This window comes from Sprattus sprattus (assembly GCF_963457725.1).
Source record: "Sprattus sprattus genome assembly, chromosome: 2".
NCBI lineage: Eukaryota > Metazoa > Chordata > Actinopteri > Clupeiformes > Clupeidae > Sprattus > Sprattus sprattus.
The window spans coordinates 44,519,127-44,535,299 of record NC_137921.1 but is presented as its reverse complement, the minus strand read 5'-3'; the positions used below and the strand labels follow the sequence as shown (position 1 = coordinate 44,535,299).

Here is a 16,173-nt window from a genome sequence, read left to right as displayed (position 1 = left end):
TGAGCCATCCATTAGTAATTAGGGCAACATTTAACTATTTTTGAATTCCCATTGACATATGTCCAATATGGATTACTTGGCAACCACTCACCCCTTAAAACTGATTTTTATAATGTCAAATATATAGTTTTTTTTCTTCTCAGTGGAGCCTTGGAGTTACAAGTATTGCAAATTTCAAGGCCCTGCTTGCACTGTATATTCCAACAGTTGTGAGGATGCATTATCTTGTATGTACTACTAGTGAAGTCCTAACCATCCTGCTTCTGAAAGGATGAAGAGGAGGAAGAAGCGAAGTTCAACCAGAAGCACGCCCTGCAGAAGGCCATGGAAGTAGGGCCCATGTCCTCCATCATGTCTTCAGAGTAAGTGGCGAGAGTGGGCCTGCCCCGTCTGTCTGCCTGCCTGAACACTTGCACTGGAAGTGACACCAGAGCATCACGCTGACTAACACCTACTAACCCCTCAGCCCGTGTGGGCTCTCTGTTGTCTGACACACACGCATACACACACATCCCCCAGCCCCCCCACCCCCCAATCGCATCGACTTCCATCTCCAGACATTGAGTTAGAGATCTGCAGTGTGCACTGACCATCAAACTAATAATAAGTACAATCTCATAAACACCCACCTTCTTCTTCGGCTCAGGGTGTGTTACTGAAGAGAGCAGCAGATAAGCGCCCTAGTGCAAGTAGCATACCGTATACCGAGGCCATGTGGAACATGTACAACAGGAGTTAAGGTACATTTTGGAGGACTATAAAAGTACCCTGTTACACTTCACTTAAACCCAGTATCCATGAAGCATTATGAACATTTATAGAAACCTTAACATTTGTATATGTATTGTATGACATAAGTCTATATAATTATCTGTAAAATTTGCCTCCACTCAAAGCACTATGATGTTGTAGTATAAGCCCTCCACAACTATTTTTCTGAAAGGTTGTATGGAGTCACATACAGTATGGCTTGATAAAGAGCATTTTGTAAATAAACAGCATTGGACATAAGGCACACATATCATGAGGGTAAAAGAAGCTTTATTACACATTCTGATACTTCCAGCTGAAAGGGTTTATATTATAACATAAAGCTTTATGAGTGCAGTCATTGCATGTATAAGGATATAGAGTTGTATAGAGTTATGTCAGTCACTATGAGGCATTATGAATCCTTTATTACCATTTTAGAATGTGTTCATACTGCCTCGTGGATACTGGGTTTAAGTAAAGTATAAAACAAATCTTCAGTTCCACAAGGGGTGGGGAAGGCTTTATTTGTGAAAAGCATTTTTTCGAAAGTGTTAGTCTTAGGAGCAAGGGGACAGTTGTTCTAGCCAGCCAGCGGGAGTCATAGGGGAGTGTTCAGCAGATGGACCCCCCCCCCTCTCCTTCCCCCCTCTTGGCTTATGTTGCACCAGTATAATTGGCTTCGAATGGAGCAGTGTGTGTCTCCATGGCTACGGGCAGGCTTCCGAGCCTTTGCAGGGGATGAGTCTATTATGTTGTCATAGAGACAGCTTCAACCGCCCCTGGGAGAGCATTCCTTCGCCATCTTTCCCACTAAAGACCCTGTCCCTGATTTTCCCTTGGCCAGTTTTCCTCAGGAAATAAAGACAAGAGAGATAGGACAGGTGTGCTTGGTCTTGAGTGAGAGGTGAGAGGATAGAATAGACCTGGGGCTCAACCTACGGAATGCCACAAGAACGGCCTGGAAAAGTGCATTGTGTTGTTGAGTGTGAAAGTGTATTGTATTGCCTGTATGAGGCATGAAGCTACAAGTAAAGCATGCCACAGCATGACACAGCAGTGGACCGGCCGCTGACTCTTTGTTGCATGCAGATGGCAGAGGGAAAGCTTCATTATCAATAGAATTTGACGTAGAAACAACACTGAAGTCAAGTGTGCAGATAAACAAACTATTTTCGAACAAGCACAAATAAATGAAATATTGAATGTGAACTCACATGATAGAAGTGAAAACAAAGTAACAAAAACAGTGCATAATCAGTTAGATGACGAGACATGAGGTGGTATGCCAGCTAGGTCTGGTATGCCAGAGAGAGAATCAGACGTAAAAAGGTATCTCAGGGGGGAGGGGAAAAAAAGCAAAAATGAGGAAAAAATGTCTGAGGTGCAGGCCTTGTCAGAATGCATCTATTTGATGTTTAATATCACAGAGTTCTCTGGTTCCCCGTACACTGGGCAGACCCTGATCTTTGGTTGCCTGACCCACTGGAGCCGTGAGGAGGGGTGTGAGCGTAGAGCAAGGGTGCATGGCTGGCATTTGGGGGACAGCATGCCCTCTCACGGGGTAACATGAGTGCAGGCGGTTGCGGCATGTCCACGTCACTTTGGGAAACCTCTGCATGAGACCCAGTGGCATGACTCCTGCCTGCAATGACTTGGCATGACTAGCAGGACGTGGTCTTTGACTAACTCACACACACACACACACACACACACACAGACTCACACACAGACTCACACACACACACATACACACACACACACACACACACACACACACACACACACACACACACACACACACACACACACACACACACGCAGACATGCACACTGGGAATGCTACCCTTGTGGCTATCTTTGTCTGTACTAAACCTATGTTGATGCTTTTGCCAAATGACCACCATTTATACATGTTCTATTTGTGTGTCTTGTTTCTCCAAAATGTCTGAACATTTCAAGTTTTTGGATATGAAAATGTTGGTGTTGTACATGTTGATGTTGCTCTTATCTAATACTGCTACCATCTTGTTGTCGTGTGGAGCTTTGCCTAGCCTGTGACACAGACCAAAGATTTTGGAGTATATAGTTACCTTTCTTTTATGATCTTTTTTCATTACTTTACATTGTTGACTGTTGAACAAGCTGGTTCTTCAGTCACATAATTTACATTCAAAAAACCTAATACTAAAATTATGACCAAGTCTATCCAGAGGTTTTGCTTACCCCGTAATTGGCCGCTGGTTCTGTTGTTAGCAGCCAACAGTCTGCGGTATTTTTGAACTGTGTCACAGGACCTGTTTTTGTCTGAGTTCTCAGAAGCACTAATGTCTTGTTTTCAACCAATCGCTCATTGATAACACGGACCTCACAAGAGTACAAGTACGAGTAAGTAGACACTGTCTGTTCATTACAATTTCCACGCTGTCCGCTTACTTTCATGGTGCCGGATGACTCACTTATGTTAACCATCCATATCCCTTTACTGCTTCACCACTCCAGCACTCTTTCTCTTGCTCTTGCTCTCTGTCTTCTGCTCTACTCTTGGGTGTCACTTTGATGTTGCACATGTCTCTGCCTTATTTCCATTTTATTCATAAATCTTTCTAGCTCTGATTTGCCATTTCTCACTGAGTAATGTTAATGACGAATTGATTGCTTCCACATTGCACAATTTATATGGACCTGGGCACTGGCCATAGATTTTGGGGCCTTGCCATTTGGTTTAGCCAACTTGTCTATCAACTTGGCTAGAAGAACTTAGAAAAACATACATCAGCATTTTTTTTTTTATAGATCTTGCTTATTAAAATTGGAATACATGCTATCGATTGCCCAGAGAAAGATTATTTATCTCATTCATGTGGGTCCCAAAATGAAATCTCTTGTCAGTGCACACATCCGTGCAAGCAATTACAGAATATATCCTAATTTTTCATGTTATTAAGTTTACAACAAGCATGACTTACATTTTTTATAAAAAAAGACCATGATTTCTCAGCTGCTTAATATTTTTTTAAGACATAGTGGAACAGTGCTTCTATGTTCTGTGGTAAATAACATGTTTCATAAAAATACCAATAATGAGATGCCATAATATGAGACCTAGGCTGTTATTAAGGTTATTATAGTTATCATGCTTGAAATAGGATCCGAGTCAGGTGAGTAGTTGTGTATTTTGTTGACTGGCCATCCTGACACTGTTCGTGTCTCTCTCTCTCCAGCAGGCGGAGGAGGCCCTACTTGTACAGGAGGCGTGCCATACACAGGAGCCGCCCCGCCTACTCCCTGGAGGAGGCGGAGAGATTCACCGAAAGCGTCAGAGCGCCATCATTCAACTCCTCTACTTCTTTCATGTCCAGGCGGGAGCGGCGGCGGCGCTTGACCATGTCCGTGTGGGAGCAGCGCACCAGCCAGCTGCGCCGCCACCGGATGTCCAGTCGTGAGGTCCTGTGCAGCGGCAAGCCCGGCGAGGAAAACAACCACGAGCTTCACCTCTCCCCCACCGATGGCTCACGCCGGCTGCCCAACCCCGTCATTGCCCCCACGCCAGAGGCCGCTGGCGCTGTGCCTGGGGACGCCACCACCACCCCGACCACCCTGCCCATGGATCTGACCCTCAGTGGGAATCCCTTGACTCTGCCCGAGCCGCCGCTGAGCCTGCCGAAACCGCCACTGGCCATGGATCTGCCATTATCGGAACCCCCGCTGGTGGTGGATGTGCCCAGCCCCAAGGCCATGTCGCCGTCTGAGGCGGAACTGGCGCAGGACGGGAAGCAGGGAGTCACCAATCACTGGCACCAGCCCTTGGGCGCCCGCAGGCTGAATGGCGAGCGGAGGCAGAGGGCGGTGAGGAAGTTTCGCCCCCCCGCCGGTGACACACTCACCCCAGACATGGGGGTGAGGCCCCGGAGGCCACGGCACCGGGAGGCCCGGAACGGGGAGTCAGGTGGGAGAGGCTCGCAGGAGGAGGGTAGCCGCTCCGTCAGCAGGGAGAGAGGGGCGTCGGACACAGCGGAGGAGGGGAACCACGAGGGAGGAGGTGCTGGCCAGAGGGAAACATCCGGAAATGAACAGAGGTGACGCATTGGAACAGGAGAGATGGAATCAGTTGCAAAATTGATTTAGTAATGAGCACTGTTCTATTCTGCTTGTGGTTTTCCCAAAAATCAGTCATTTTCCAGGTTTTCTTGACATGAAAATGTACAAAATGTACATTTTCTGTACAAAAAATGTAGAAGTATCTCTATTCCTCTATGAAATGGCATTTAAATGAACTCTCTGTTTTAAAGTGATGAGGTCCAGAACTGGTTTTCTGTGGAAAAAAGCTCCTTGTTCTCTTTGCCCCAAGCAGGCACAATGACCCAGAATTCTCTGCCTTTCCCGATCTCTTGTCCACTACGCCCGAATCGTGTTCACCCAACACCAGAAGGAAGGAGGAGCCCTCCCAAGATGACCCCCCAACCCTACAGCTCACCGGTGATCCTGCCCCGGACCCCTCAGATGGCTCTAAGGGTGGTGAGAACGAGGTCAACCTTGATCCCTCTAGCCTCGTCCAGGAGAAGTCCCCTCTCAGCAGCAGCATAGTCATCGAGGTGACAGACCTGCAGACATCCTCGCTGGAGCTGACCTCCATGAGTGGTAAATCACATGACCTTTGACCCCTTTACATGTCACTTCATGGAACATGGTCATGGTTATGCTTATTTTTAGGGTTATACAAAGCATATCTGGGAAAAAAAGCTTAATTATTTAATCCCTGAACATATTGGGATCTTCTAACCTCACTGCAGATGTTTTGTGATGTCAGCCTCCTTTCATCTTGTTTTATGAAGGGTTTTATTAAGGGTTGTTAATGGTATCATGCTACATGTGATTTATCCGAGCTTAGACTGTCTGTAGGCTCAATTCGGTTATGTATCAATACGCCACATTTTCAACAGACAACAAGATCAAATTATCTCACTTCCGTGCAGAGAGGTGCTAGATATGTGAGACGAAAAAGATTGACAATGAATATGACAGAAGAAGAATAACAGAACAGCCATAGTATCTAATGTGTAGATGGTTGAAACCGGTGTACTATTGTGTTATTTCCCCGTCCCATACTTCTCAGGGTGATAAGTGACTAAATGCTGCTTCATTATGGAGTCCGTTGTGTGGTGTTGCTAGTATCATGTAGGTGTTGTGTTGCTGCAGGTAACACCAAAGACGTGGAGGCTGCGGTGAGGTCTGAGAAGGAGGAGGAGGAGGAGGCTAGCAATCCACCCAGGGCCGAACCATCTAACAGCATGTTTCTCTTCAAACCCAACAATCCGTAAGATTCCTCTCTTCTTCACCTCAATCTCCTTCTTTTTCCCTCCCTCTCATTCACTCACTTTTGCTCTCTCCTTTCTCCTTCACCCCTTTCCTTTCCACTCCTGCTGTGTTCTGCCCTCTTTTTGTGCCCTTATCTCTCCTCTCCTTTTAACTCCCTTCCCTCACTCCACCCTCACGCACCCCATACGTCCTGCCCTCTTCACCCCTCCTCACCTCTCCTTTTTCTTCGAACCTCTCCTCCTCACTCCATCTCTACCCACCTCCTCACCCCTATTTTCATCCATGCTCTTTAAACCCCATTCTCTTGACAGCTGTCTGTTCTTCTGAAGACACTCACCTCTCTCTCTCTCTCTCTCTCTCTCATTCTCGCTCTCTGACCCCCTCTCCCCAGTGTCCGCAGGGCCTGTCACTACATTGTCAACCTGCGTTACTTTGAGATGTCCATCCTGCTGGTGATTGCGGCCAGCAGCATCGCCCTGGCCGCTGAGGACCCCGTGGCCACCAACTCGGACTGGAACAAAGTGAGAGGCCTGCCAAGCACACGGCGCCTGAGCCGCAGATAGACAGGGGGGTTTGATTTTATGGCCAGCCCTCGTTCTCACGTCTCGGCCGTGCTGTGATAGTGCAAGAGGGAGATAGAGCCGCATACACACACAGAGTTAGGAGAGAAGAAGGCCTACACACATACATACACACACACTTCAAATTCACATTTACAGGCACGCACACACAAACACACACACACACACACACACACACACACACACACACACACACACACACACACACACACACACACACACACAGGCACACTCATAAAAGGAGAAAGAAACAGACAAAGACAGAGTTCACAAGGACACACAGACAAAAGGCAGAATGACACAGAGATATCTACAAAAGAGAGAGGCGCACACACACTGACAAAGTGACAGATTCACACACACACACACACACACACACACACACACACACACACACTCACACACTGTTTATAAGCCCTTCCGGCACCACTGACTGGGGCTGTCTCTGATGAATACTCTACATATCACAGAGAAAGCAATATCGAAGTTGTCGCTCTCTGAACCTGAGATGGATAGGAAAATACACTGGTGTGTGTGAGTGTGAGTGTGAGTGTGTGTGTGTGTGTGTGTGTGTGTGTGTGTGTGTGTGTGTGTGTGTGTGTGTGTGTGTGTGTCTGTGTGTGTCTGTGTGTGTCTGTGTGTGTGTGTGTCTGTGTGTCTGTGTGTGTTAGTGCAATCTCACTGTGTTCAGAACCACCTGCAGCCTGCCCTACAGTAACAAACCCTAGAGTTTCCGTAAACAAACCCTCAGAAATTTAGTCTGAGTAGCTCTTGCTCTCTCGTGATGATGTTGGTTTTTCAACAGCCTTCGCACCACAGTGAAGAGGCCAATCAGTGCAAATCTGAATCCACAGGTTTCCAAACAGCCACACACAGACACAGACACGCACACACGCACACACATGCACACACGCACACAAACACACACACACACCACACATTCAGCACAGCACAGCAACAGCTGCAGAAATGAAAGTCAAGCCAAGTGCCTGGCTACCAGCAACCATGGAGAGCTGGTAGGAATCAGTTAAGATGGTGATGACTGACGCAGATTAGACTGGGGGGGGGGGGGGGGGGGGGCAGCAGAGAGAAGCAAATTCAATATCAGAGGGGGTGTTAATCGCTAGCAGCAGCCAGTTTCCTGGAAATGCAATTTACTGAGGTTGCACTGTCAGAAAGTCCGAGGCCTCTAAATTACTGCTGATGAAATCAAATTAATTCTGCTCTCATGGTGCGGAGGGAGTCCGTAAATCGTTTTTGTTATTTCTAAGCAGTGAATGCTTCTGTTGGAACTATTTGCAAATATGTCATGTTTGCAAACATATTTGGATAAGCATGATGTTTTTGTTGTTTTAGGCTGTTTTTGTTTTAGGGGCTAACCTTTTTTCTTAAATTTTTCCTCTCAGATTTTGCGATACTTTGATTATGTGTTCACGGGAGTGTTCACCTTTGAAATGATCATCAAGGTGAGTGCAATTTGTCCAAGCCTGACTAAGTCATTGAGACAGCTTTGGCTGGGCTGGGCTGTCTCTGTGTGAAGGCTATCCATCACTGTTGTAAATTGCAGAGTGAAAACAGGCAATTATGACCCTTCAAAAACTCCTTTCAAAACAAATTACAGTGGCAATAAATGGCAAATTATATCTGGAGCTGCTCTTATATTTTGTGATCTCGCCTCATCGGGTTGTTTTATTGAACTCAATACTCGGTATTGATGCTTTTCATTGAATTGGATACACAAACAAGGTTGGCATTTCACAGCATGGCGTTTTATACTATGTGTATTAATGCTGAATGTGTGGGTGGATGTTACAGATGATTGATCAGGGTTTGATCCTCCACGATGGCTCCTACTTTCGAGATCTATGGAATATTCTGGACTTCATAGTAGTGATCGGAGCCTTGGTGGCCTTCGCTCTCACGTAAGTCTAGCTGGATTAATTACTCCGAGCCAAGTGGTGTTGTTGTTTATCTCCAACTACTATGGGTTGGTGGCACCATCTAAAGATGGGGGAAAAAAGGTTACATTGGAAGGAAACTATCCCTGTGTCTAGAGGTTAATGTGATTTTGAAAGTGAAATTATCATTTTGATGGTCCATCTTTAATTTTACCATTATACTATTATTCAATAACTGTGTTTATTGGCCAATTTAAATTATAATTCCTACTCTTCTGCTTCTACATCTGTGTATGAAGATACTAGAGTAGGGCTGTGACTAGATTTGTCCGTAAGCAACTACGTGCCAGTACAGAGCATCCATCTGAAGGATTTGTGAAGGACAAAAACATTTATTTATATATTATGTATCTCTGCAATCTTTTTTCATTTTTTGTTTGGATGCACCCATGGATTATGTCTCAACGGGGCCACCAGGAATGTGATGGGGTAAAAAAAAACACTTGCCAACTCTCTCTTTCCCAGCATTCATTTCCTTTTCCCTCACCAGCCCATTCTCAACCCTCATCATAAAGAATATTTGGTTTTGTTGTTGTTGTGATTGTTGTTGTTTGCTTGGACCATTCATATACTGGAAAAGCAGAACTGATTCAGCTGAATTGTACTGGACCTTAGTCATGTTTATAGTGCATTCTCAAAATAAAACACTGCTGTCCCTTCAGACCCCTTTCATCTGAATAGTAAGAGTTCTATTAGTATTATAGTAAGAGTTCTATCATTATTATTTCTGTCATTGTTTTTGTACAGTGGACGTCTATTGTGAGGAAAGAGGTTCACATGTACACTTTAAACATGACATTAAGGGCCCTATCTTGCCGATCAGAAACGCAAGTAGGACGGCGCCAAGCGCAAGTAGCTGTGTGGGCGGCTCTATGGCGCAGTTGCTATTTTAACGGCGGAAAAAACACACTTGCGTCCAGCGCAAGTGTCAAAAGGGTTGGTCCAAAGGAGGTTACTCAGCCATAGGTGTGGTTTGGGCGTAATATGCAATAAACCAATCGGAGCGTCATTTCATATTCCCTTTAAGAGCGAGAAGCGCATAGTCCATAGCGGCTTGTTATTTTGATGGCGGAATTACCTGGTGGAAGACCGGAGAAGTTCACAGCCGAGGAGACCGACGTGAGATTTACACCAATTTTTTGGCAAGCCATATATAATTACAAGGAAAATAAAGTATTTACCACTTGAGGAAATCATTGTGAAATCCATATCCAAGATATTTTAAAAATAAGCATACATGTAGCCTACACATTGACCCAAATGATTCAGGTTAATTGAAGCTGCGTGACATTTGATTTATTGTATGGCTTTGTAAAAAGCCGGGAGATAGATATATATGGGGATGCGAGAAACCCTCCAAAAGTAAGCAAAGTCAAGCAAGCATGTCAAGATATTGCCGTGATTGTTTCTGCAACGGGGCACCCGAAAACGTTGCCGAAAACGCTATAATGACGTCCGGAGACATGGGACATCCAAGCTGGAAGGTAACACACGTTCTCGTGCCTTCACGGGAGGTGGATCTGCCTCGACCCAGGATCTGACGGCAGCAGAGGACATCGCCACGTCTACCCTCACGCCTGAGAGCGTGCAGGGATTTGGGGGCATGGAAATCGGCACCCAAGCCAGTGCAAACCCAAGGTACATAAATAAAGTCCACATACACAGAGATGAGTTTACAAGATGTATAATAATACTGGCATTAAATAAATGCAACAAAGCCATACAATAAATCAAATGTCACGCAGCTTCAATTAACCTGAATCATTTGGGTCAATTGTGTACGCTAGATGTATGCCTAGTTTTTAAATGTCTTGGATACGGATATCACAATGATTTCCTCATGTGGTAAATACTTTATTTTCCTTGTAATTATATATGGCTTGCCAAACAATTGGTGTAAATCTCTCGTGAAGACGACAGAAGTAAAGTGTAGCCTACAGGTCCTATACTGTGCGGGCAAGCACATGCGCCCTTAAAATAGCGTTCTGAATACGCGATACAGACTTTAGACATTGCGCCTCACATTAGACCAGCTTTTTTTTGGTCAATGGCGCACGGCGCACGGCGTTGTTTTGAAACTGCAAAATACCACTTGCGCCAGAGAAACGCCTTCTCTGTTCCGCCCCCGCCCATGTCGACGCAAGTTCATTTCGAAGCGCGCCTCTGGAGGGAAAATCGCGCTGTGCGCCGGGTGCAAGATAGGAATGATACATGCGTCGGTGACAATGTCAATTGCGCTGGGTGCAAGATAGGGCCCTACAGCTCCACTGAGTGTTGACATCTATGGTTTAGAATTAGTTGCGATGCAGTTGTCCTCTTCACACCAAACATACTGCGTCAGTGACTAAAAGGATGATAAACAGCAGGTATGATGTAATATTAAATTACCAGCAGGGACCCTAAATAGTGATCATCACACATAGTGTTGCTTCCATCAGTTGCTTTCCATCATATCCGTCATTAAAGTTCTATGTTTCAAATCATTAGGAGTAAATATTCATGCCATCTGTTTGTAAAAGAGGGAATTCATTTTTTATTGCCTTTCCACAGAAATACTAAGGGAAGGGATATTAAGACCATAAAATCTCTGCGAGTCCTTCGAGTTCTGAGACCTTTGAAGACCATCAAGAGACTCCCTAAACTAAAGGTAACTGGTGATATTACTGTGACATTGTTATAAAGTAATTTTAAATGATACTCAACAATCATTTTGAACAGTAAATTGATTCAAGGCCAGCCTTAAGTAAAGTTCTAAGCAAAGATACTTCGATGGCAATGTTAAGGTTAAGAAACATTTGGCAAATGAACTATCACGTTTCCATTTCAGAATTCAGAAATGTGCTTTATCCACAGTAGTTCTCTGTCTTGCTTAGTCTTTTCTTTGTTGAAAGGAAGTGTCTCTCTCTCTCTCTCTCCCCCCGTGGAATCATAATGAGAATTTCCCAAATCATTAGAGTGCAAGCAGAGGGATTGATGGAGGAGGGCGAGAAATTAGAGCACCCAACCTTGTAGCGAGTCTGTCACGTTTTCACATTTTCGTGGCTTATCACACTTTTCACGTTTCCCCCTGTTTGGAACATCTTTGTGTCCTGGGAAAGGGGCATGAGTCACAACTAAGAGAAAGGAAAGATCTCTTGCAAACATGGGACTCATCAAAGGAAATTGTGAAAACAGTTTTTCATTATTTACTAAGACTAATATGTGTATGGAAGGATCACTGTTTTATCTCCAGCTGGATTCTTTGAACCCCAAAATAACTAGTCACACTATAATGCTCCTCAGAGAGAGTCTTTTGAAGATAAAAGCCAAATGAGGTCTGTTTCAGTAGAGGTCACCGACACATTCATTATGACCTAAAGGAACACATGAGTAGCCTCTTCCTCTGGTAAAGAGGAAGATTTAAATGAGTTCCATCTACAACCTCAGACCATAGACACATTTTATGCTGTTGTAAGTCTTCCCTTAGTTCTATCTTGAAAGTCTCCTTGAGGACTGTTTGAGATTATTTCCCTGATAAATTCAAATTGAGAGGCTAGCCTCCTTCACTGATGCAATGCACAGGAAATTCTTCTCAGTCTCTGGCCCCTCTTTGTCTGATTAAAAGAGCCATTGATGTATATGATTGGGTCAGTAAGTACTCATTGGTGTTCTCTCTCTTTCTCTCTCCCTTTCTCCCCCCTTTACAGGCAGTATTTGACTGTGTGGTCAACTCTCTAAAGAACGTCTTCAACATCCTCATCGTCTACAAGCTCTTCATGTTCATTTTCGCCGTCATCGCTGTGCAGCTTTTCAAAGGGAAGTTTTTCTACTGCACGGACAGCTCCAAAGACACAGAGAAAGACTGCCAGTAGGTATCCACCCGACTGCCTGTGTTAAATTATAAATCTGTCTGGCCTCCCCCATATGTAATGTTGGCAGTCAGGATACAGCGAACTGTTTCTTTCTAGTACCCTCTCCAAGGGATATTGTTTTTTTAGTGTTTGAGGAAGCTCAGTAGCCTTGACTGAGTCAGGGCAGGTATCGATCAGTCCCACAAGAATATCTCTCCCTTTCACAGTGAACACATTTATATGAGGTATAAAGTACAAACGTACCTACTATGTGTACTATTGTGTCTACTGGTTTTGTTCCACTTGCATCCTCATCATCAGGTGAGCAGTACCTAATTAAGAAGGGTAATCATATGAAGATGATCGCAAATCAATGTTTGACGACCAGGAGTGGTGTCATGTGATAATGTCTCTTGTAGGGGATATTACATCGACTACGAGAAATACAAGAAGGAAGTGAAAAAGAGGGAGTGGAGGAGGCACGACTTTCACTATGACAACGTGGTGTGGGCTCTGCTTACCCTCTTTACGGTCTCCACGGGAGAGGGCTGGCCGCAGTGAGTATTCACATGATCATAAAAATAACATTTATAAGACGAGCTGATGGCTGCTGTAAAATGTGACATAAATGTCATCACTTCATGAATGCCCTGCCTTCCAGCCTGTCATCTCTCATAAATCACATTAGATGTTATTGGAAGAAAACGACAGTGGACGGCTGAAGAAGCCTTGGTGGTCTTCAGAGCTCAATAAAAGCTTAATGCAGTAAATGGAAAAAACAGGCACAGAACAAGCTATTTATGAAATTCTAGGGTGGAAACCCATAGAGTGAGCCACAAGTATGTTAATTGTTTACCAATACAAAGGAGGGTATTTTGGGTCATATGTGCCATGTCCAAAACAGTTGGAGGAAGCACAATAGGCTGAAAATAGGACACTGGGGATGTTTTTCTTTCTTTGGTCAACCACCCACAAAGCAAGTTCCTGTAATGTCTTACCAAGACATGTAATAGTTGTGTTTTTACAGTATGCACTTGATGTAAAGTACGGTTACATTTACAGTTTAAATAGGTTTTGAAAAGTGTGCCTAAACGCAAGGGTTTCCCTGTCCCACCAGTAGGGTTGTCCAGAAAGATTTTACACCTTAACTGTGTTTTTTAATATGCATGGTATTGAGTTGTTCTAAAGTTATCAAAAGTGTGTTCCAACGATTGTAAAATTCTCCGGTTGTCAGGGTTCTGCAGCATTCTGTGGACGTGACCGAGGAGGACCGCGGACCCAGCCGGGGAAACCGTATGGAGATGTCTATCTTCTACGTGGTCTACTTCGTGGTGTTCCCCTTCTTCTTTGTAAACATCTTCGTGGCTTTGATCATCATCACCTTCCAGGAGCAGGGTGACAAGATGATGGAGGAATGCAGCCTGGAGAAGAACGAGGTGACAGAGCAGACACAGTTTACATGCTAGTTCTCTTCACTACTGGTCAGGCCAGGTCTCAGCAAGGGAGATGGGTATGAAGGTTCTCATCTCAACTTATGACTTTGCCAGCTCTGTGTGGCAAATCATTTACAGCTTTTCGATCAGGAAGATGGAACAAGTTACCCCCTGTTCTTTGCAAATTCATGTGAAGACACACAGACAAACACACACACAAGCACATGCATACTTACATAGGCCTACATTCACACACACTTACAGAGAAAAATACGCAAACCTCGTATCACAAACAATACCATGAGCTCCCACACACACACACAATAATCTCTCCACCCACTTGTGTGTAACATACCCACAACTTTACACAACCTATGCACTCAGTGAACCCTGGACACAGGCAGAGTTGACATAAACTCAATCAGGTGCCACTCACACTTCCTCTTAGGCATGTAGGGTGGAGGACCAGGGCTTCCCCTTGGATCCATGTTGTTTTGCCTCTGTCATCACTGGTTATGGTGACCCCCCCTCTAAAGTCTCCTTTTTGAACTTAACCTCACATTCCACTAGCTCCACAAACATACACTGTCACATTTTTTGCGTGAGGGCAATGGGTTAGTGCTGGAATGTAGCATGTGGTTCAAAATGACACGACTTGAGTCAAGGACCCTCGCTTTCTCAGCTCAGTTGACAGCGGATGTTGCAAAAGGGGCACAGTCTTCCATGGAAATGTCTAGAACACCTACGCAGGCATCACATAAAGATTGCATAGTCTCCCCACCTAAATGCCATTGCCCTCTATCAATATTGACCCTCACAGGCTTATTTCAAAAGTTCCACTCATATGCAAACCCTTCCAAGAGCCAGCAAAGCCTCTCAAAGCCTCTCAGAACCCAGAGTGAATATGTTTGGGTGGTGGGGGGTTCACTTATTTTTCCACTCTCACAAAGGACGTAACGTCTCATAGGAAAATCTTTGTTCTCATAGCTGGATCTTTGATAGTTCAGGAAACCTAGATGTGACCTAGATGAGAAATAGAGACATACATGAGATGAGTCATTGTATTAAAAAAAATACCATAATTGACAAAAAGATCTCCTTGCTACCCTACCAACAGCTTTGAACAGTCCTCTTCTCTTGTCTTAGGCTAGTTAAATGCACTTCATGGTATAAAAACATATAGGCCTCATCCACAAACAGAGGAGGCAATATTGACATGTCTAAACATTTAGTGAATATTGAGCCTGATTTGTGGCCTGTTGATCTCTCCATAGGAGAAATTTGGTCCATATAGAAATCTGACAAGCAGGAAATATAGGCCTAAATCTCACCTTTAATCTCATTGTTGTCTAAGGTGAACTAGGGTGATCTCTTTTTAGATTTCCTTTTCTCATTGGCTGAAAGTAAAACTCATTGTGCTTTCTGCCCAAGATGTCAGGATCAAAAGCCAGGGGGATATACGTCTCCTTTAAAGTTTCCCCTTGACAGTAATACCTCTGAGCTCACCTTGTGCCTCTTGCTTCTCTTGTCTCTCAGAGGGCCTGTATTGACTTTGCCATCGGTGCCAAACCGCTGACCCGCTACATGCCCCAGAACCGCCAAACCTTCCAGTACCGACTGTGGCACTTTGTTGTGTCCCCTTCGTTTGAGTACACAGTGCTGGCCATGATCGCTCTGAACACCATAGTCCTCATGATGAAGGTGAGTCAGTCTCAGATAATTTAAGGTCACCCCTCCATCTTTCCCCATGTGAGCTCAGTCCATTGCCTTTGTTCCCCAGCAGTTGGCCCCTGTCTCCATAATCACCTCGTTTAACCCCTAGCAAAAACGTCGGCCTTCCATTACATCTCAATTCAGAGCCAGTTGAAACAGTTTGGTGTTATATTTATCATGCTGCTCACTATAGACATGCAGTTGTTGGTTGCAAAATCTACAGGTATGTCCAAGATGTCCAGATGTATAGGCCAGACAGTCCTTGAAAGTGCTCCCAGGGTGTGGAGACTCCCAAACACCTTATCCAAATGACTGTGACTCACTGGCCATTAGATATTGATCTATAGCCTCTAGTCTTTATTTAACATTCAGGCAATAGCTGTCCTCTGTCTACCTAAAAGACTGAGCCCTGTTTATGGCTGATGGCGTTTGCTGTATGTGTCTGCTAGCTGTCTGTCTGACAGCTGTTTCCACACCTATGTTAAAGTAAATGTTGCCACCCAGCTTGGCAGCATCAGATGCGCTTGGAGTGCAGTTACATGTCAGATATGCTTGTGTAATGAAGGGATGTTGGCAAGCTGGGGTGTTT

At 44.6% G+C, this 16,173-nt stretch overlaps 1 protein-coding gene across 1 annotated transcript in view; it reads left to right on the top strand.

Moving 5' to 3' along the window:
- Positions 1 to 16,173, top strand: part of cacna1ea (calcium channel, voltage-dependent, R type, alpha 1E subunit a) — a gene marked incomplete at both ends in the record, with an annotated part of 123,522 nt that overhangs the window by 86,033 nt on the left and 21,316 nt on the right. Inside the window, 13 exons of the mRNA XM_080832872.1 lie at positions 271 to 362; positions 3,975 to 4,829; positions 5,102 to 5,391; positions 5,950 to 6,067; positions 6,461 to 6,590; positions 8,057 to 8,116; positions 8,466 to 8,572; positions 9,026 to 9,037; positions 11,159 to 11,255; positions 12,295 to 12,455; positions 12,858 to 12,995; positions 13,673 to 13,874; positions 15,408 to 15,572. Of these exons, the coding sequence (XP_080688998.1) occupies positions 271 to 362; positions 3,975 to 4,829; positions 5,102 to 5,391; positions 5,950 to 6,067; positions 6,461 to 6,590; positions 8,057 to 8,116; positions 8,466 to 8,572; positions 9,026 to 9,037; positions 11,159 to 11,255; positions 12,295 to 12,455; positions 12,858 to 12,995; positions 13,673 to 13,874; positions 15,408 to 15,572 (2,427 nt within the window). The remainder of the gene's footprint in view (positions 1 to 270; positions 363 to 3,974; positions 4,830 to 5,101; positions 5,392 to 5,949; positions 6,068 to 6,460; positions 6,591 to 8,056; positions 8,117 to 8,465; positions 8,573 to 9,025; positions 9,038 to 11,158; positions 11,256 to 12,294; positions 12,456 to 12,857; positions 12,996 to 13,672; positions 13,875 to 15,407; positions 15,573 to 16,173) is intronic.